This window comes from Ailuropoda melanoleuca, chromosome 2, assembly GCF_002007445.2.
Source record: "Ailuropoda melanoleuca isolate Jingjing chromosome 2, ASM200744v2, whole genome shotgun sequence".
In the NCBI taxonomy this organism is placed as follows: domain Eukaryota; kingdom Metazoa; phylum Chordata; class Mammalia; order Carnivora; family Ursidae; genus Ailuropoda; species Ailuropoda melanoleuca.
This window is the reverse complement of record NC_048219.1, coordinates 13,308,242-13,330,496: the sequence shown is the minus strand read 5'-3', so window position 1 is coordinate 13,330,496 and position 22,255 is coordinate 13,308,242. Positions and strand designations below refer to the sequence as shown.

The following is a 22,255-nucleotide window of genomic DNA, read 5'->3' as shown; positions in this document are numbered from 1 at the left end:
ATAAATGCTAAGAAATTAAAGAATACTAAAGCATCTCATATTAATGGATCTGAAGAGAATACTGTTAAAATAGCAATACTGCCCAAAAGAATCTAGAGATTCAGTGCAATCCTATCAAAATTTCAATGGCTTTCTCCCCCCCCCCCCCCCCCCCCCCCGCCCCGCAAAGGGAAAAGCCAATCCTCAAATTCATATGGAATTGCAAGGAACCCTGAATCACCAACTGAATCTTGAAGAATCACACTTCCATATTTCAAAATTTAGTACAAAGCAACACTGTAATCAAAATAGTGTGTACTGCCATATGAATAACCACATAGATAAATGTATTAGAACTGAGAGTCCAAAATAAACACACGTCAAATAAACACACGGCAAATGATTTTCAACAAGGATGTCAAGACCATTCAATGGAGAAAAAACAGTCTCTTCAACAAATTGGTGGGAAAGGTGGGAAAACTGGATATCTACATATCCAGTTATACCTAACTCACATGTATCCCTACCTTACATGAGGTAAAAAAATGAATTCAAAATGGATCAATGACCTAAACGTAAGAACTAAAACCATAAAACTCTTAAGACATAGGAGTGAATCTTCATGAACCTGAATTTGACAATGGATTCTCAGATACAACATCAAAAGCACATGCAACAGAAAAAATAAACTATACATCAAAATTCAGAACTTTTGTGCATCAAAGTATATAACAAGAGAGTGAAAAGAAAACCCAGAGACTAAGAAAAAATATTTGCAAATCATGTATCTGATAAAGAGTTTAATATCCAGAATATATAAGGAAATCCTACAACTCAACAACAAAAAGACAAACGACTCAATTTAGAAATGGAGAAAAGGACTTAAATATTTATCCAAAGAGGATAAACAAATGGCCAACAAGTACATGAAAAAATGCTCAATGACTTTAATCATTAGAGAAATGAAAATTAAAACTCCAATGAGATATCACCTCATATTCATTAGACGACTATTAAGAAAAAAGGAAATTAACAAATGTTGGCAAGGCTATAGAGATGAACAGAACCCTCATACACTGTTGCTGGGAACGTAAAATGGTGCAGCCACTGTGGAAAATGGTTTGATGTTTCTCAACAAGCTAATCATAGAGTTACCATATGACCCTGTGATTCCACTTGTAGGCGTAAGACCCAAAAGAATTGAAAACAGGCGCTCAAACAAAATCCTGTACGTGAATGCTCACAGTTCACAGTATCATTTACTTTTCATGATAGTCAAAAGGTATAATGTCCATGAACAGAGGAGTGGACAAAATGTGATATATCCAAGAATTAAATAATTCAGACCTAAAAGGAATGAAGTACTGATTCATGCTACAAAATAGGTGAACCACCCTGTGTTGAAGGAGGCCAGACACAAAAAGCCACATAAAAATTACATAATTACACTTATATGAAATATCCAGAATAGGCAAATCCATACAGATAGAAAGCAGATTTACTGTTGCCAGGAACTAAACGGAGGAGGTAATAAGGAGTGGCTACTTAATGGGGATGAGATTTCCATTTAGGGTATTAAAGTTCTAAAGCAACATAGCGATGATGATTGTACAACATCCTGAATGTACTTAATGCCACTGAATTGTACACTTTAAAATTTTAAGTTTTATGATATGTGTATCTTATCACAATGTAAATATTGCACTACGCTACTTCAAAAATGTATGTCTCTAAGACTTTTCCATGTAAATATCTATAAGAGCAATTCATTACTTTTTAACTAATATATAGTATTCAATAGTACAGACAGATGATAGATGATTGAACCACTATATTTTGATGAACACATAGACGGTTTCCAATTTTTGCTGTTAAAACCAACGTTACAACGAAAATACCAGTACATGTCTTTCTATGTACATGTGCGTGCATTTCTTTGGGGAAAAATACTAATCAATGGATTTACTAGACTGAAGAATCTACATGCATTTGAAGTTTTGTTTTTTTTTTTTAAGATTTTTAAGTAATCTCTGCCCTCAACATAGCACTTGAACTCACAACCCCAAGAGTTGCACACTCCACTGACTGAACCAGCCAGGCACCCCCATGTGCATTTAAAGTTTTCAGTCACATCAACTTGCCCTCTGAAAAGACCTCCACACAGAAAAATGTACACATATCTTCACTAATACTTGGTATTATCAAACTTCTCAATCTTTCAATCAGCCTAATGGCTGACATTTTTCCTTGGTTATAGTCGAGCACCTTTCACATTAAAGAGGCGGTCCACCACAGTGATCATAAGAACAGACTCTTAAACCAACTGGATTCACATCCTGGCCCTGCCAATTACGACCTTGGGGACTTCAGGCAAGATTTTAACTCACTGTGCCTCAGCAAAAAATGGTGATGATCACAGTCCTTACACATCAGAGGGGCACACTAACAAATAAATGAGTTAATATATGAAATAAGCTTATATTAATACATAGCATACACAGTAAATGACTGTTAGGCATTCCTGGTACATTTTGCCTGTTAACTTTCTGTTGATTTTCTTTGTTACCTGTCTATTTGTTTCTTTTGTCAATTATCCCCTTCTTGGCTAATGTTAACAGTGGTGGTCCAGGTACTGATATTACAGTTTAGTTTATTTCTTTACATTTTTATGAATTTTCAAAATTCCTTACAATAAGCATAATTATTTTTATAATCAGAAAAAAAAGAAAAGAGGAAGCACATCTGAGATGTCAACATAAGTAACCTTTTAAAATTCTTTACAGTTAAGGAAAAGTTACTTTTTGTCAAAATTGATAAAAGGCTCATAAAATTTACTTCCTAAAACAATCAGCTGACAACTTATAGCCTCTTTCTAATAGTATTATTACATACTCATTTATTAGTATAAACAACATGAAAAATATACTAGAAAAAATTTTCATAAGTTTATGATTCGTCTCACAAATTAGAGTATATTTTATAGGTAGCAGAGTATTTGGTATGTAAAGCAGTCAAATGTTTTTGACTGAAATCACAGCAATGACATTTTGATTATAGGAATCACTACCACAATTCTTGACATCTGCACTGATAAAATTAGAAAATGTTCTTTAGATCCATAATATCATAAACTCTAAAAGTACAGGAAGTGTGTTTACAATCTTTACAATTTTTACCTAACCAAAATGCACGCGTGGCAATAAATTTTGGTTGAAAGAATCTATAAAAGTCCTCTCATATGTTGATTTTAAAAATATCTTCCACAATCAAGAAAATGAATCAAAATATAATGGGAACAATAATTAAAAAATTAAAGTACTCTTTTGACTGGGGAAAATGAATGCTGCTTGCATAAGTAGATACCCATTGCAAATGTTACTCATCAGAAATATACTTGTATCATGTACAAAAACGAATTTCAGATGTATTAAAAATAATCTTAAAAAAACCGAATATTTTAGAAAGAAATTTATGAGAATCTAAACTTAAGTAGGAAGACCATCCTAAGCAACACAGAAAAACCAGGAATTTTAAAGGGAAATAAATGCATATTATTAAACTATATAAAAAGGAAAAATTTTTGAGTGGCAAATACATAAACGAAGACTGGAAGACAAAAATATACTGGAAAAGTTTATTTCAAGCATTTACATCAGAGTTCCTATCCCCAATGTAAAAGAGATCCTATAGATAGAAAGGAAAAATCCAAATGACGAACAGCATAAAAAGACATTCTACTTTATAAAAATTGGAAAATACAAATTGGAGCCATCAGATGCCCTTTTTTTTAAGCCATCAGACCATCAGAATAATAAACATTAAAAAGAGGAGAATTCAATAAATGGGCACTCACAACACTGCTGGTAAAGCTGTAAGTTAACCAGTCTGGAAAGTAAAATGAAAATGTCTTAAAATTAGAGAAATCTATATATGGGGGTGCCTGGGTGGACCAGTTGGTTAAGCGTCTGCCTTCGGCTCGGGTCAGGAGTCAAGGGTCCTGGTCTAGATAGAGCCCCACCACCTCTGGCTTCCTGCTCTGCTCAGCGGGGAGTCTGCTTCTCCTTCTCCCTCTGCCCTCCCCCACCCATGTTCTCTCTGTCTTTCTCTTAAATACATAAATAAAATCTTAAAAAAAAATATCTATATATGCTTTAACCTAAAAATAAAAGCACCAGTTCATCAGGCATTCAAATAAAAATTTTACTAAAGCACTGTTTTTAAGAATAAGGCGGGAGTAACCTGAAAACTTTAAAGAAGAAAGGCTAAATAATTGGTATAGTCATACTCTGCAATATTACACAGCTTTCGTTTATAAAGGATGGAATTTGATTTATATTCACCTGAAGGGATACACAGATTGAGAAAAGTAAGCTGCAGAAAAATGTGTATGGTATCAGCCCCATTTTCCTAAAAACTAAGCAAAACAACGATATACATCTAAAACATCTATACGCATGCATAACATCTATACACATGGCACGGAAGGACAGACACTGCAACACTGTTTATCTCAGAGACTGGGAATGAAGGAGAGAAAATGGTCCTTATATGCCTTCAACTTACTGTTTTAACAGTTACACTGAGCACATACTACTTTTATAATTAAAAAACAAAACTTTAGGAATAAATGCCTAAAGAAAAGAACACCCTCCCAACCATACAAATGGAAGAAAATCTGGCAAATACAGAAAAGAAAAATCAACAACATCCAGAGCACTACTACCCGAGATGATAACCGCTATCTACATATTTGGGTGCATTTCATTTTACTACATATTTATAGGACTGGTTTTTAAATCACTACATGTTAACATACATGGAGGCACATATAATTCATACTCTCATTTTGTTTACTTAATGCTTTTTAGTATTAGTATTTTTACACGTTCCTGGAAGTTACTTGGTAAATAATTTTTTTTAGCTACGTAATATACAACTTTATAAATATACTGTAATTTACTTAAACATACATTCTGGTGGGCATTGAGGTTATTTCCAATTTTGTGCAAACGATGTCTGAACTTCAGAGTATTAGTTGCATTAGACTCCCAAAAAGTGAATTACTGGCAGAAGAGTATGAACATTAAAAAATATTCCTGAAACATGTGCTCAAAACTGCTATCTACAAAGTGTGTACTAATTAACACCAGCTATGAAGGCAAATCCCCTTCACAGAATTCATACCAACAACAAGTGTTATAATTCTTTTTGCTAATGTGATAGACATATAATGGTATGTCATTTTATTTTATTTATTTTTATTTTTTTTAAGAATTTATTTATTTATTCGACAGAGATAGAGACAGCCAGTGAGAGAGGGAACACAAGCAGGCTCATAGTAGAGGAGCCTGTGATGTGGGGCTCGATCCTGTAACGCTGGGATCACGCCCTGAGCCGAAGGCAGACGCCTAACCGCTGTGCCACCCAGGCGCCCCATTTTATTTTATTTTTTTTTAAAGATTTTATTTCTTTATTTGACAAAGAGCACACGAGCTGGGAGAGGGAGAAGGAGACTCCCTGCTGAGCAGGGAACCCAACACTGGGCTCAATCCCAGGACCCTGGAATCATGACCTAAACTGAAGGCAGATGCTTACCTGACTGAGCCACCCAGGTGCCCCATGTCTGTTATACTAATATGGATTTTAAAAATTTTAAATGAGACTACATAATTTACATAAGTACATACATATATATACAAGGTCACCTATGTCACTTTTTGTGAATTTGCTATTTTTGCCCCTTTTGTCCATATAACAAAAAATGCACCACCCTCAATTTCTGTTATTCTACTAAAAGTCTCAATTTGGCTTACAGAAGGCTATATGACCAAGACTTTTTTTTTTTTTTAAAGAATTTATTTATTTATTTGACAGAGACAGCCAGTGAGAGAGGGAACACAGCAGGGGGAGTGGGAGAGGAAGAAGCAGGCTCACAGCAGAGGAGCCCGATGTGGGGCTCGATCCCACAACGCCGGGATCACGCCCCGAGCCGAAGGCAGACGCTTAACCGCTGTGCCACCCAGGCGCCCCTGACCAAGACTTTTAAATCAGGGGCAATGGTTCATTAAGAACAGAGTATAAAAACAATACGAAACAGCCATACACACTATAATTTTTCAGCTTGAATTACAAGATCTATCAGAATTACTAAAAATGCAGTACATTTGAGAACAATTACTGAATTTGATACCTGCTGAATTCCAAGGCACAAGTATAAGATACTGTCTGGATCATATTTTTCACCATTTGGTCTCCGCACCTCTTGGATAAACTGGCATAAACCCAAACTCAACTCAGCAAAAGTGCAGGACAGAATATCTTCCTTCAGCTTGATAGAACGGACTGTGGAAAGGTAGAAAACATCTGAAATATTGACTTATAAGAAACACAGTAACATTACTTTATTCACTGAAAAACAACACTGCTGTGGGTTCAGGCATTGCAGTGTACACTGGCGAATACATGGATTAGAGATAAATCCCGATCTCAAGGCTTTTTCAGTTCAAGAAATAAAAACAATGAAGTGTACCATGTGTAACAGGTGATATGACAGGAGTTTAATTTAAGAAGGATTCTAGGAAAGCAAATGAGGAACATCTATCAGACAGGGAAGGGTCAGGGGAAATTCTGGAGGATGCGACACTAATGCCGGACCTTGAGAGGTGAAGAAGAATTAAATGAATAAAGAATTGCAATCTAAGGATATAAAAATATTTCCCAAAGCACATTCCACAAAATACTAGTAATATGAGAGCTGGAGAAAACTGGGTTTCTAAGAACTGATAAATTTAGAAAACAGCAGCATACTGTATTTGTGTCTAAAGAATTCACAATGATATATAAAAGGTTTATTAAAGGTTCTAGAATATCTAAATAAAAATGCTGTTTAACTTTCTTTAACTCAGATTTATTTGAATAAAGAACACTTCAAGTAACATATAACATCTTCATGCCCTTAGAAATGCTGGAATACAGAAAAATGAAAAGATTGAGGGGACTTAGATGTACAGGACAAAATCAAGAAGCGTAGATGGGGGCCGATCGTGGTAAAACTCACTTAGCATCTTAAGGCTTTGAAGACAACTAAGAACTGAATTAATTTTACCAGGGGAGTGACCCAATTTGATTTGTAGAGATCCTACAATTTGATATGTGGAGAAACTACTCCAGGAGAGATCCTACTTCAATTCAGATTAGAAGCACTCTTTCTAGTCAAAGCTCCTCTGCATTTAGACAAAGTTGCATGTTTTCAAAGATACACTCGAGTTTCCCTAATTTGGTTTTACAAAAGGCAAATGGTGGTTCAGAAGGGCAAGGACCACGTCGGACCTGTTTACCGGAGTACCTAACCAACATGCACGGTACATACCTGGTGCATAAATTCAGTACTTTTTTGAATGAATGAATAGCAGAAATGAGTAGGCATCCCCTGTGGCTTTTGCATTCAGGGCTGGTAGTCTAATATAATATTACCTCTCCATTCTCCCCACCCCCTTCCTTCTTTAAAACAAAGAGTGCTGTGGCTCAAACTGGGAGTTAAAGGGCCTAATAAACCTCCAAAGAGAAGTATATTTTATCACTCAGCAGAGATTACACTTGATATGCAGGAACTCAATGAGTCAGTCACAGACCACAGCAGCCACTAACCGCTCCAATAAGGAGAGTGACATGTATCCATAAGCCATCAGGATAGACTGAGGTGAAGCCAAGAGTGCATGCAATTACCTGGTTGTTAGAAAGAAGGTATAGTTGCAAAGAGGCAAAATATCTAGTGACAACGACATACTCATCCATTCTTGCCCTATCTCATTCCACAAAGATTATAGTAAGGATCTTACATAAAACACAGATAATAAAAAAGGAATAAAAAATTGAAAACAAAAGTTTAGAATAGGAACTTCAAAACCAGCAGGGGAGAAAAAGTTAAAGTAGGCTCTAAAATTAAACACTGCTGCTCTATGTGAATTGTTTATTGGGTCCCAAATTTCCTGGTACCCAGTCTCACAAAGCTTATTATTAGGAAAAATTCCTACAGAAGAGGCAACGCTTTTCCAGGTATTTTTCTCAACACCACCACCAACAGCAGAAGTGTCACACTGGGTTCCATGTGGGTTAATTTACAGATACAGGGCTCAAGAATACAGATTTGAGTCACTTGCATAACGTCAGAGAAAGAACACAAATCCTCATGTTTGCATGAGAAATTCATGCCCACTCAACCTTACCTTTATAACAAGCTCTTTATAATTGAGAGTAGGATATTAATTTCTTTTACCATAAAACTCCAAATTTTAAATAATCTTAAATATACCCATTTACAAATTTAAAATCGGCAATAATATTCAAAGTGATTCGGAGAATTCAGACTACAAAGAGAGAAATGATTTTACCTCTACAACCTGGCTCTGAGGATTCTTGAGAGACTGCATGGTCTTGAGCACTTCCTAAAGGGTCAGAACATGGGCTAGATGCAGTATGTTCAATACCTGATAAGGAAGGGAAAAGAAGAAGTTTAAATAAAAATGGGGGGGAAATTTAACACCAAAACCAAAGTTTTATGCAATTTTTGACCTAGTATGTATCCCTTTTGTGTAGACTGATGACTTGAACTATATTACTCCCAACCCCCTCAATCAAGACACAAATTCATGCTGTGTATTTACCGCCACATTTCAGATCCCCCTGCTCTTCCTTGGCATTTTTCCACTGAACCCAGTTCTTCCAGGCATTTACCCCATACATGTATTTCAGTGTCATCCCAGACACTGAACACCCCTGAAAGGCTCCTTGAATAAGACTTCTGGGCTCCACAGCCACTATAGACTTCTTCCGTCCCTGTAAAAATTCCAAAAATTCACAGAATATAAAGTTTAGTTCTGAATCTTTAAGAAACATAGTTCTCAAAGAAAGAAGGGAATAAATTTACAGAATACACAATTTATTATTAGATCCTAAAGATTCAGAGTTCTTAAAGCTAGAAAGAGTTTTAGGGGTTAATCCAATCCACATGAGGAAAGAAAAAAAGAGAGTTGAAATGCAGACCTCTATTAATAACTAACATTTGAATACTCACTATGTTCCAGATATTGAACCCACCCAATGAAGTAAGAATAACTGTTATTACCACTCAGGCCTACTTCATGGAACACACGAGCAGATCCATTCTGGGATACAAAACAAGCCCCCATAAATTCTTGCCCCCATAAATTCTCTAACTACAATCAAATTAAACTAGAAACCAATAATGAAAGGATGTTAAGAAAATCCTCAAAAATTGGAAATTAAACAACATATTTATAAATACCCATGGTCAAAGAAGAAATCACAAATTTAATCAGAAAATATTTTGAACTTCAGTGAAAATGAAAACATCAATTTTTTTTCCCCACAGTGCTGAAGCTTACAATGACATTTATAGTACTAAAATGCTTCTATGAAAAATAAAAGTCTAAAATCAAGAATCAAAGCTTTACCTTAAGAAACTAGAAAAAAGTAGACACATTAAAACCCAAAGTAAGAGGGGTGCCTGGGTGGCTCAGTCAGTTAACTATCCGACTCTTGACTTCAGCTCAGGTCATGATCTCAGGGTCATAAGATCAAGCCCCATACCCAGTGTGGAGCCTGCTTGCCTGCTTGGGATTCTCTCTCTCCCTCTCCCTATGCCTATGCCTGTCCCCCCGCCTGTCTCCCCCCTACCAAAAAAAATAAATGAAATAAAATAAATCCCGAAGTAGGAAAAATTAAAGAAATAATAAAAATAAGAATAAAAATCAATGAAAAAAGGATAGAGAAAAATTAATGAAAGGCTGGTTCTTTTAAAAGATAAAAAAATCAATACAGTTTTAGCTAGAATGATCAGGGAAAAAAGCGGGAAAAACATAAAATAACAATACCTGATCCTACAGACATTAAAAGGAGAGTTAAGAGAATGCTGTCATGCCAATAAACTTCACAAAGCAGATGAAATAAACAAATTTCTTGAAAGACATAAACTAACAAAGCTTGCTCTAGAAGAGATAACCTAAATAGCCATAAACATTTAATTCATAATTTAAAACTTACCTACAAAACCCCTGCAGACCCACCAGTTAAATTATATTGTATTTTAGAAAAGAGAAAAGGAGGAAATATTAATTCACTGTACAATGTTACCATTATCCTGAGAACAAGGCCAGGCAGTCATTACAAGAAGGCTACAGATAATCGCTCTCTTCAATGGAGACATTTATAAAACCTTAACAACATATTAGCAAACTGAATCCGGCAATAGATAAAAGAATAAATACATCAGAAGAAAGTAAGGTTCATCCCATGAATGCAAAGTCAGTTTAGCATTTTAAGAATTCATGTATGTCATCATTTTAACAGACTCAGAAAGGAAAAACCAGATGAGCATCTCTATAGATGGAAGAGAGCCACATGACAAATGCAACACAAATCATGATAAAAAATTTCAGCAAATTAAAAATAGAAGAGAACTTCTTGCCTGATAGGGGCCATCCACAAGAAACCTACAAGTAACATCATAGTTAATACTACAAGACTGAACACTTCCCCTAAGACTGAGAATAGGCATGAAGATTTGCTCTCATCACTAACATTTGACATTGTACCGAAGCTAGTACAATACATAAAAAAATCCTAGCTAGTGCAATACGTTAAAAAGAAAAGAATAGAAAAAAGAAAGTGCATTAATATTGGAAAGGAAAAAGTAAAATAATCTTTATTCATAAATAACAGGATTGTCTAGGTAGAAAATCCTAGACTTTAGTTGAGCAAAATCACAGTACATAAAATCAATATAGGAAAAAAAAAATCTCGCGGCACCTGGGTGGCTCAGTTGGTTAAGCATCCAACTCTTTATTTTGGCTCAGGTCAAGATCTCAGGGTCATGAGATCAAGCCCCGCACCAGGCAACACTCTCACTCAGCAGGCTATCTGCTTGAGATTCTCTCCCTCTCCCTCTGCCCTTCCCCTGGCTTGTGCTCTCTCAACTTTCTCTCTAAAATAAATAAAATCTTTAAAAAAAAGAAAAAAAAGAAAAAGAAATATGTTAACTGGAATTTAAAACTTGAAACAAAAAATATACATATAAAGAAAAAAGATAAAAAATTTAAAAATTTCTACTTTTATATGACAATGAGGAACACTAGAAAGCGAAATTAAAACTACTACTACTTAAAACAGGATCAAAATAAATTTTAAATACTTATTAGATAAATTTAACAAAGTATGAGACTTGAACAATATAAAACACTGCTGAGAGAAATTAAAGATGACCTACATAAAGGAGAAAAATGTCATCTTCATAGACTGGACAGCTCAAAATTGCTGAGATATTAATTCTCTACAAATTGATCTATGGATTCAGAACAGCCTCAATCAAAGTCCTAGCAGGCTTTTTGTAAAAACTGACAAGTTGATTCTAAAATTTATATGGATATGCAAATGACAATTTTTGAAAAAGAACAACAAAGTTGGAAGACTTACTCCTGATTTCAAGATTCACTGTAAAGCTACAATAATCAAGACATTTGGTACTGTATTAAAATAGACATAAAATAGACATTAAAATAGATACATTAAAATAGACATAGTTCTCTATTCAAGGGAACAGAACAGAATTTCAGAAATAGACCGACACATATATAGTCAGCAGATTTTAACAAAAGTGCAACGTAAGGTCGCCTGGGTGGCTCAGTTAAGCATCTGACTCTTGATTTCAGCTCAGATCATTGTCTCAGGATCCTGGGATCAAGCCCCACGTCAGGCTCCACACTCAGCACAGAGTCTGCTTGGGATTCTCTCCCTTTCCCTTTCCCTCTCCCCCTGCCTCTCCCCCTGTGCTCTCTCTCAAATAAATAAATTTTTTTTTTTTAAAGTGCAAAGTAATTCAATGGGGGAAAGGACAGTGTTTTCCAAGATGGTACTAAACAACTGGACATCACGAACAAAAAGAAGAAACCCTGACGCTTTCCTCAACTCATATATAAAAATGATCTTGGAATGAATCACATGACACATAAAAGCTAAAGTATAAAACTAGAAGAAAACATAAGAGAATAAATATCTTAGTTCCCACAGGTTAAGCAAAGACTTTTACATGGGATACTAAAAAGCATGAATCATAAAAGAATAAATAATTGATAAAAGTAGCCTTTCTCACAAGTTCTGTTCTTCACCATTAAGAAAATAAAAAAGTCACAGAATAGGAGCAAAAGTCATGTCTGAGAAAAGAAGTATGTCCATAATAAAGAACACTTACAACTCAGTAAAATGACAAACAACCCAATAAAAAAGATGTGCAATAGTTCTGAATAGATACTTTACAAAAGAAGATACAAGAATGACAAATATGCACATGAAAAGATGTCCAACATCATCAGTCATTAGGAAAATATAAACCAAAGCCACAATGAGATACCCCTACACATTTGCTAGAATGGTTAAAAATAAAAATTGACAATACCAAGTATCAGCAAAGTCGTGGAGCAGATTGGAACTCATATATTCTTGATGGGAATTCAAAAAGGTACATCTACTATTTTGGAAAACAGTTTGATAAGCTTTCTTACAAAGTTAAAAACACATATACCATAAGACCTAACAATCCCACTTCTGCATATTTTTCCTCAAATGAAACTATATGTTCACACAGAGATTCATATCTAGAATGTTGATAGCAGCTGTATTTGAAATAGCCCAAACCTGGAAATAACCCAAATTTCCATCAACTGTTAAATTCTGGTTTGTCCACACAATGAAATGCTACTCAGAAATGAAAAGGCATGACTGGCCTACTGATACATGAAACAACATGGATGAATCTCCAAAACATTATGCTAAGTGAAAGAAGCCAAACAGGGAAGACTACGAATTACATAATTCCACTTTTACAAAGTTTTAGAAAAGGCAAAGCAGTATCATTTGCATCTATCTGCAAAGCTGATTGGTGGTTATCGGGAGCTAGATAACACTGACTGCAAAAGGTCATGAGGGAGGCTTTCGGGACAGTGGAAGTGCTATGGTTGTGGAGGTAATTACATACTGAATATATCTGTTGAAGCTCATAAAATTTTACACTGAAAATTCATGAATTTTTGGGTGCAATTATAACTCAACAGAGATAATTTTTTAAAAATAAGGCTATATTCTGGGGCGCCTGGGTGGCACAGCGGTTAAGCGTCTGCCTTCAGCTCAGGGCGTGATCCCAGCATTATGGGATCGAGCCACATCAGGCTCCTCCGCTATGAGCCTGCTTCTTCCTCTCCCACTCCACCTGCTTGTGTTCCCTCTTTTGCAGGCTGTCTCTCTGTCAAATAAATAAATAAAATCTTAAAAAAAAAATAAGGCTATATTCTTTTAGTTTTAGTATGGGAAATTCCTGTCAATATGAGAAACAGCCCATGTGAATTTCACTATTATACTACATTAAATAAAATAATAAACCTCATTGTTATGTTAAAAAAAAGAAGTTAAATTTAGAGACTTAAAAAAAAGTGTACAATGAGGATCATAAAAAGCTTTTAAAAGTAAAACAGAACAAAATATGCTCGATTATAAAAACAAAAGAAAAAGACCATGCTAAAAGAAATATAAAGTAAAAGGTAACAGTCTTTTTTTTTTAACAATAGCTGTCTGTCATTTATTGTTTATTATTTTGAATTCATCAAGTATAATACAAATACATTTACAAAATTTCATAAACTCATAAAAATGTTGTGATTATGTGGCACATACACAGGTGGTGTGTCATATGCTATTCTGGAGGGGCAGAAATGCTGCCCTTTCTTGTGTCTGTATTGCTGAAGTGTGGGCCATGAGTCAGTACATGCTCCTAGCTCATCGGTCCCCAGTAAGTCCCGGATGACTTACTGCAACACAAGTGAGTAACAAAACAGAGTAACAAACCATCCACCAGTAAACTGTAAACTTTCCTGGTTACCCTTCTATCAGCTGGAAAAGGCTTATAATGATGATCCATAGGATGATAATCCCAATGAACACTGAGCAGCTACATAATAATAACCACATACTAAGCATTTGCCACGTGCTGTCCTAGAAGACTGACCTCAGTACTTCTATTACCAAAACATCGAGGTTTACACATCCCTTTAAAATATTCAAAAGATATGGTTCTTCTTGATTGTAAGAAACAGAAATAAAGGCACAAAAGTACAAGTCTGCGTAAAACATTGTATGGAATTCTGTGACCCTGCCTGTTAAAGAGCTTCGTAAACATCAACTAATAAACACCGAAGGAAAGAAAATGCTAGAAAAATTAAGCTACTGCTTACTCTTCGTCTAGGCTGAGGGAAGCCATCTCTGTGCCGTCGTCTTGTTCGGGAACGTGCCTGGATTCCCTGTCCTTTATTCAGTGGGTCAAAGGATTCTATAACAATCAGCAGAAAGCATAATTTGAGGTAAATAACTCACAGATTTATATAAAGACAGACTGGGGGAGGAAACATCAGGTAATCATCACTATATTAATTATTTTGTTCATGATAAAATAACTTACTTATATTCTTAAGAGAAACAAAGGATATAGCACTTAAAAACTTCATTAAAAATCAAGGAAACCTCCTACATGGTTACTATGGGAAAGGTTAAAAAAAAATTAACCACTTATTATTTAACCTTCAAAGGTAGGGACCATTCGTGCCCTAGATTATCACCCAGTATATCTGCTTCATAATGTCAATTCAGAGTTATACCAATCTTCTAAAATCGAGAGTATTTTATGTTGCACAAACCGGATGGAAAATCTGCTTCTAGATCCTGTTCAGTTTCCCCTTTTGAGAGCTGCTTCAAGTCTGAATCAGCCTCTTGCACAGCATTTGACTTTAAGGCATAATGATTCAACTCTTCCTCCCAGCTATGCGGAGTAGATACTGCCTCTGATTCAAGGTCACCACTGTATGTACTTCCTTGGTCTGAAACATACAGAAAACAAACACTCAAAATAAGACAGAGTCTGTAAGTGCTGAGGAACCTTCCTGAACCCCGGAATAACGAAACCAAGATATGATTGCTGATTTAACCAGGTACACTAAAGAATGAAAACTTCTTCACCAGCCTCATAAAACTGGCTTCATACTCTTGGTATACACTTTAAAGGATTATCTCAATTAATCCTTAAAACCACTATCTGAGGTACCTTTTATTATTCTCATTACATATTAGCATACATAAACACCTGATGGCCCCTACAAATAGCTAAAGTTGCAAATATTAAATCCAAGGATACAAATACTTTATGGGTTTATATTACTACCTGAGGATAGTATTTTTCTTTCTTTTTTTCTTTTTTTTAAGATTTTATATATTTATGAGAGAGACAAAGAGAGAGAGAACATGAGTGGGGGAGGCAGGGAGGGACAGGGGAAGAGGAAGAAGCAGACTCCCTGCTGAGCAGGAACCCTGACACCAGCTCCATCCCAGGACCCTGGGATCATCACCTGAGCTGAAGGCAGATGCTTAACCAGCTGAGCCACCCAGGCTACCCGAGGACAGTATTTCTCAGATCTGAAATATATGTAGAATTACAAACCTTTTTCAAAAATCTTGGTGTCTAGAAAGAGTTCCTGTTCAGAAGTTTGGGATCCTAAGGGAAAAAAAAAGTATATATTTAACAACTTACATGTATACACAAAGCAAATTGCATCTGAAATGAAATTACTGCATCATAGAAATGAATCACACTAAGGAATGTTAAGAAAATAGTCTTCATATGCAGAAAGAATGATTCATTAACAAAACTAGGCATTACGATAAATGAAGTTAAACAAATTATGACTGATAACAGTAGTTACACTTCCAGGTAGCAGTATGAGAGAAGTCAGGTCAAGAGAGACCTTTACTTTAGATTTTACACTCCTGCGCTTTCTGAAATATTTTTTTAACCATGAAACACAGGCACACACAAATTTATTTACAAATTGACAAATATGCCTTGAATTGCTTTTTCCTCCCAAAATAGAATATGCCTTACCACTGCACTGAAAAGACAATAAACTTAGAATATAAATTACATCCAGTCAGCACATGGAACTCAACAGAGCACAGTTCTACCAATTAACTACTTAAAAAATAAAAAGCTTAAAGACTCAAAGTAAAAGAGAAAAATGCTTTTTAAAACCCAGGAAAATTGCTTCTTTTCTCTGCAATCAAACATAAATTAGCCAGTTCCCTTTAGATGGCATTCATTTCTCTCTCCTTTATGTTTCTAAACCACTTGATTTTACTTACACTATGGTGATTACAACTATCTGTCTTGAAGGTTAGTTTTGAAAGTTTTTTCATTCTGACTCAATCTTTAAGTTAAGGCAAAGTTACAATGTTTGTACAGAGGAAGCACCTGAAAAATATTAACTATTAATATGAATGGAGATGCCAACTTAAAATGAGGTTTATTATTAGGAATTGCTTGAACTTCTAAATATCAGAAATCAGAAGATCAAGCACAGGGGGCAATATTCTAAGACATTAAATTCCATATACAAATGGTGAGAATTATGAGATTATATACTAGGGAGCAAAATGAGACCAGAAACAGTGGGATAATAACAAATAAGCTTTTTATGCATCTCTCAGAAGATATATGATTTTAAAACTTAATGGCAACACAAGAAGAAAGCTGACACTTTTTTCAAATGCTACAGTGTTCTGAAAATCATCTAGCATTTATTATGCAAAATCTAAACGAGGTGGCTAGCTTTGTAAAAACCATCACTGAAAAAAAGGAAACGTTTGTCAGGAAAAAATAATCTCCTGGCTCCTCAGTGATACAGGGAAAGGCCTTTGTGTATTTCAACTATCCAAACACCATTTTCTCTATCTTTTCTTCTACTTCCAAATCAAGGAGGTACCAATTAAGGCTAGAAACCTTTCTGGATAGGTACTGCAACTTCTGGTCAATGCCCTTTGCTTTGGAGTCAGACAGACTGAATATGACCTCTGGTTCCATCACTTCCTGATTGCTTAACCAGAGCAAGTATGATACTCTATTTTCCACATGATGAGTTTAAAGTAAACAGTATCTACCCCACACGGTTGTTGTAAAGGTTAAATGAGGTGATGCACATGGTGCATTTAGGACATGTCCAGTGTATGGTAAGCACGTAACTACTGTTCTTGTCAATATTCTACCCTCATAGCATGGGATTTATCTATAGGTTATTTTCAGCCAAACAGTTTTCCAACCTAAGGCTCTCTTTACCTTCTATCAACATGCTGATTAATATAAAACAGGAATTATTAAATAGGGATCATGCTTTGAATATAGGAATAAAGCTGGAATATAATCATGAAAATGGATTTACAGATTATTTTTCTGGAATGATTAAGAACTAAAAATAGAATATATACATAGTTTTATAAAAGGGATAGAACTTTCAGAGGTATCAAGTTTAACATCCATACACTTGATGTTTAAACACAAAGCAAGCTTTTAGAAACACCTTGACTATCCAATACTTAAAATTACTTGAGTTATGCAAATATTTTTAAGTGTATTTTCTTCTTTTTAAAGATTTTATTTATTTATTTGACAGAGAGAGAGACAGCCAGCGAGAGAGGGAACACAAGCAGGAGGAGTGCGAGAGGAAGAAGCAGGCTCCTAGCAGAGGAGCCTGACGTGGGGCTCGATCCCAGAACGCCAGGATCACGCCCTGAGCCGAAGGCAGACGCTTAACGACTGAGCCACCCAGGCGCCCCTAAGTGTGTTTTTTTCTTTCTTTAAAATTATACCAACCTCCCTGGGATAGAGTCTTCTCCTTCTCTTCATCTTCTGCAATCATTTCCGCCATCTCAAGAAGATCAGCTTCAAATGGATGTGAAGGAAGCTTCTCCTTAATGTCCTCAATACTCTCGGTGACTTTATCTTCATTATCCATTGATGGAATAAGCATAGGGACAGGCATCTGAAAGACCAAGGACAGTCTGTGGGGACTATGTCTGTCATCAAAACTATTATTTGTGAGATGATTTAAGTACTAAAATAATGAACAAATTCAGGTATTTCTATTACTAACAATTAAAACAGTCTTACTAGTTTTTTTTTGACTACAGCCATCTGAATCAAAATTCAGTTAAGTGCTTTGCTGGATAGTCAACAAAATGTGTCTCTGAATCATCTAAAAGAATAATTATCTAACACATTTTTGTTTCTGATTATATTCTTGCTTAACATTTTCAGTTTCACCCAACTATTTTCCTTAAGAATTCACCCAGGAAAAATATATTTCCAATAAAAAAAATGAATACATTTCTGAGAAAAAGAATAATTAAATCTCACCTTTGCTAGAATCTAGAATTTTAACACATACACACAGTTTCTGATCTTCTTCTACTTGAGTGGTCTTATTGTGTATGAAACATTATAAACAGGCTACATCACAGCATTCTCTGAGAAGGCAGGTATAAACAGAAGCAGTTCTTTATAAGCTCCATATTAAAAAATATAGTAACATGATAATAACCAACCATAGTCAGGAATATTTTACCAACAAGTGAAGAGTTTGTTTTATGAGGCTCTAACATTTTAGTTGAGGAAAATGCGCACTACATCAGCCTTAATCTCTAAATGATTACTCACTGGAACTGGAATTCCAAATGGGACTGGTGCATACTGAGTATAAAGATGAAGAGGTATGGGCACAAACACTGGTACGGGAACTGGCACCACAATGATCTGGGGCTGACTTGGAGTGTCTTCTAATGAGGAAAAAAAAAAATCACAAAAAACAAAGAGGCTTAGAAACATTTTAATACCAAAAAACTTTTAAAGCAACAAAGATTTATAGTTCAAAAGAATTATAATTTACAAAATTTTTTTAAAGCACGCAGACTTGGAGCGCCTGGGCGCCTCAGTTGGTTAAGCATCTGTCTTCAGCTCAGGTCACAATCCCAGGGTACTGGGATCAAATCCCATATCAGGCTCCCTGTTCAGTGAGGAGTCTGCTTTTCCCTCTCCCTCTGCCTCTCCCCCCAGCTTGTGCTCTCTCTCTCTCAAATGAACAAATATAATCTTTAAAAAATAAAATAAAAAATAAAAAAATAAAGTACACAGACTTATAGTTCAAAAGAAGTATAATCTTTGACACTCTGAGTCCACAGGAGAAATAACTGAAGTAGTAAAGAAAGGTTTGAAGACAGTAGTGATTAAAAGTGGGCAACACAACAATGAAAGGATATGAGGATACAGTGAATGAAGGATATAATCTGGATTAATGAATAGAAAGAACTGTAACAGTAATCTTAGAAGAGGGCTACAGAAGGGGCGCCTGGGTGGCTCAGTCGTTAAGCATCTGCCTTTGGCTCAGGGCGTGATCCCAGAGTTCTGGGATCGAGCCCCACATCAGGCTCCTCCGCTGGGAGCCTGCTTCTTCCTCTCCCACTCCCCCTGCTGTGTTCCCTCTCTCGCTGGCTGTCTCTCTGTCAAATAAATACATAAAATCTTTAAAAAGAAGGGGGCTATAGAAAACTGATAACATGAATAAGAACAGAATGTTAAGAAGGAGATTAAACAGGAAGAAGGGCCACTTTTGTGAGGCTATAATGAACTTCTAAAAACCATTTCTAGTAGATAGCATGGAGCTACTACAGATCAGTTAGCACAGAGTAATATGATGAAAATGTCATTTAGAAAGTTTACTTTCGGGTGCCTGGGTAGCTCAAGTCAGTTGAGCATCCAATCCAACTCTTGGTTTCAGCTCAGGTCATGATCTCAGGGTCATGAGATGGAGCCCCACGTTGGGCTCCGTGGTATCATGGAATCTGCTTGAGTATTCTCTCTCTCCCTCTCCCTCTCCTCACTTGTGCACACATGCAAGCACACACTCTCTCTCTCAAAAAATAAATAAAATCTTTTTTAAAAAAAGTTTAATCTGGAGGCCTTCTTAGCGTGGAATAAAAAGTATATCAAGTGTAAAAATAGGCAGCAATTGCAATGTGTACAGCTAAGCTGATGAGGACCTGGACTAGGGTGGTTATGATACCTACAAAAAAGAATGCGTATATACAAGCAGATATTCTAAGGTCCTGAAAGATGAAATGGAACTTAGAAACCTAAATATGAGTAGGGAAAAAGTGAGAAGGATGGAGAAGTCATTTGATTATTTAACAGGTATCCTACAGAGTCTTTTCTATGTGCCAGTAAAATACCCTAGAAGATTATAAAACCATTAACATAAGAGAAAGGTGATCTAGTGACAAGAAGTGAAAAGCTGACAAGCTGAGTAGGGTGGGAAATAAGCTGGGATCAATTTTACCATGGTCCAGTGGACATTTAAAAAAAAAATTACCTACAGATAGGGGGTTGGGCAAAGTGGATGAAGGGAAGGAGAAGATACAGGCCTCCAGTTATGGAATGAGTAAGTCACAGGAACAATGAGCAGAGCATAAATAATACAGTCAATGATACTGTAATAGCAATGTGATGGGACAGATGGTACCTTTACTTGTGGTGAACTTAGCATAATATACCAACCCGCCCAATCACTAAGTGGTACACCTGAAACTAACGTAACACTGTGTGTCAACTCTACTCAAAAAACCCCAAAAAACCCCCTCAAAAAAAACCCCAACCAAATCACCTGATCAGAGATATCTGATAACCAAGCTACAAAATACTAAGTAGGTCATTATTAATACAATACAGATATAGGCCAAAGTCATCTATAGCATTATTAATCAATGTGGACCACGGGAGCCTTAAGAAATGCAAATCCTCAGACCCCACTAAATTACAATGTGCTTAATAAAATTCCCAAGTAATTCATATGCATATTAATGTTTGAAAGCACTGACCTATAGGATAACCTTCCAGATCTAGGAGCCTAGGATTACTTTCTGGTTTAAATCTAGGCTTATTCCATAAGATTACACTGTCATTAATAACAAAAGAAAATGAAGTATTCACAGTATGGTATTATAAATTAAAACCTTCTCTTTGCCATAATTTCTTAATTCTCAGAGGGTGAAAATAACTAACTCACAGGAAGTTGTGAGAACAAAACTGGGCAATGTATATAAGCAACCAAACACATAACCCAGGAAATAGCAGGCACTCAATTAATGTAAGCAGCTCCCACATTCCTTTCTCCCTTAAAAAAAAAAAAAAAAAAAAAAAATTTAAAGGAAGAAAGCAGGAGGAACATACCTGTCTGGCATTCTTTGTTTTGGGTATGTGGTTTGCAAGAGGTGGCTTTAGTCTGTGTGATGGGTTTGCACAATAAAGCTTTGTTCTTCAAAAGTCTTGGGGGCTGGGAAGGTGGCAGTTTCAGGGCATCTGTTTGTGTACTTGCCTAGTAAAACAAAAATAAAAAACCAATGAGGTTTTCAAAAGCTTATTATTAATTACAAGAAATATTATAATTTCAAAAGAAATACTATATTGGAATTACATGGAAGACAGAGAACTTACTAAATATGCAAGAAATACAATATTCCTGAAATAGCAATAGTGATAAAATAGTCTGATAACTATATATTGACTCTGAATGTATCTAATTAACAGTTCTATTTACCAAGAAAAATGCTATTTCTATTGTAAGAAACTGTTGGCCAATAACAGTGTTGGCTATGTTTAAAATGAGAACTGTTACTTCCTGAGTTGAGTCTTAGAAGACTTTATTTCCAGATAACCAGAAATAACAGAATCACTTATGCTCACTTAAGTAAATTGAAAAAAAAAAAAAAGTTATGAAAGTTATCTCAGAGACCAGAAAATACTTTAGAAATGCCACTGTTCTAATCATAAGTTTTTCTCATATTTATTTTCTTCTTTTAAGAGAGAAAAAAATATTGAGTGAAAAAACAAGAATGCTTATTTAAAGGGGCGCCTGGGTGGCACAGCGGTTAAGCGTCTGCCTTAGGCTCAGGGCGTGATCCTAGCGTTGTGGGTTCTAGCCCCACATCGGGCTCCTCCACTATGAGCCTGCTTCTTCCTCTCCCACTCCCTCTGCTTGTGTTCCCTCTCTCTCTGGCTGTCTCTATCTCTGTCAAATAAATAAATAAAATCTTTAAAAAAAAAAAATGCTTATTTAAGGATAATTTGCACTGGGTGGAAAACAACTCCATTTTATAAATATTTCATTTACAATCTGAGTACATTAGAAACACCCCAAATACCTTCTATGCCTAAATTCTATAAAATTTAATTCTCTAAAACTAAAGTAAAAAAAACTAAACCAAACAAAAACAGCCTTCAGTAACTACACAGATAACAAGCATTCAAAGATATCCAAGTACATAAAAGGCCTAATTAAATAAC

The 22,255-nt window shown here is 35.6% G+C and overlaps 1 protein-coding gene across 6 annotated transcripts in view; it reads right to left on the bottom strand.

Moving 5' to 3' along the window:
- ZMYM4 (zinc finger MYM-type containing 4) overlaps nt 1–22,255 on the bottom strand; it is a 135,308-nt gene that overhangs the window by 9,124 nt on the left and 103,929 nt on the right. For all 6 annotated transcript variants that reach the window (XM_034649021.1, XM_034649012.1, XM_034649016.1 and 3 more), the window contains 9 exons: nt 21,143–21,287; nt 18,578–18,696; nt 17,735–17,903; nt 15,533–15,586; nt 14,736–14,915; nt 14,277–14,371; nt 8,643–8,814; nt 8,370–8,465; nt 6,170–6,321 (listed from right to left, as the gene is read on the bottom strand). In XM_034649021.1, the coding sequence (XP_034504912.1) occupies nt 6,170–6,321; nt 8,370–8,465; nt 8,643–8,814; nt 14,277–14,371; nt 14,736–14,915; nt 15,533–15,586; nt 17,735–17,903; nt 18,578–18,696; nt 21,143–21,287 (1,182 nt within the window). The remainder of the gene's footprint in view (nt 1–6,169; nt 6,322–8,369; nt 8,466–8,642; nt 8,815–14,276; nt 14,372–14,735; nt 14,916–15,532; nt 15,587–17,734; nt 17,904–18,577; nt 18,697–21,142; nt 21,288–22,255) is intronic.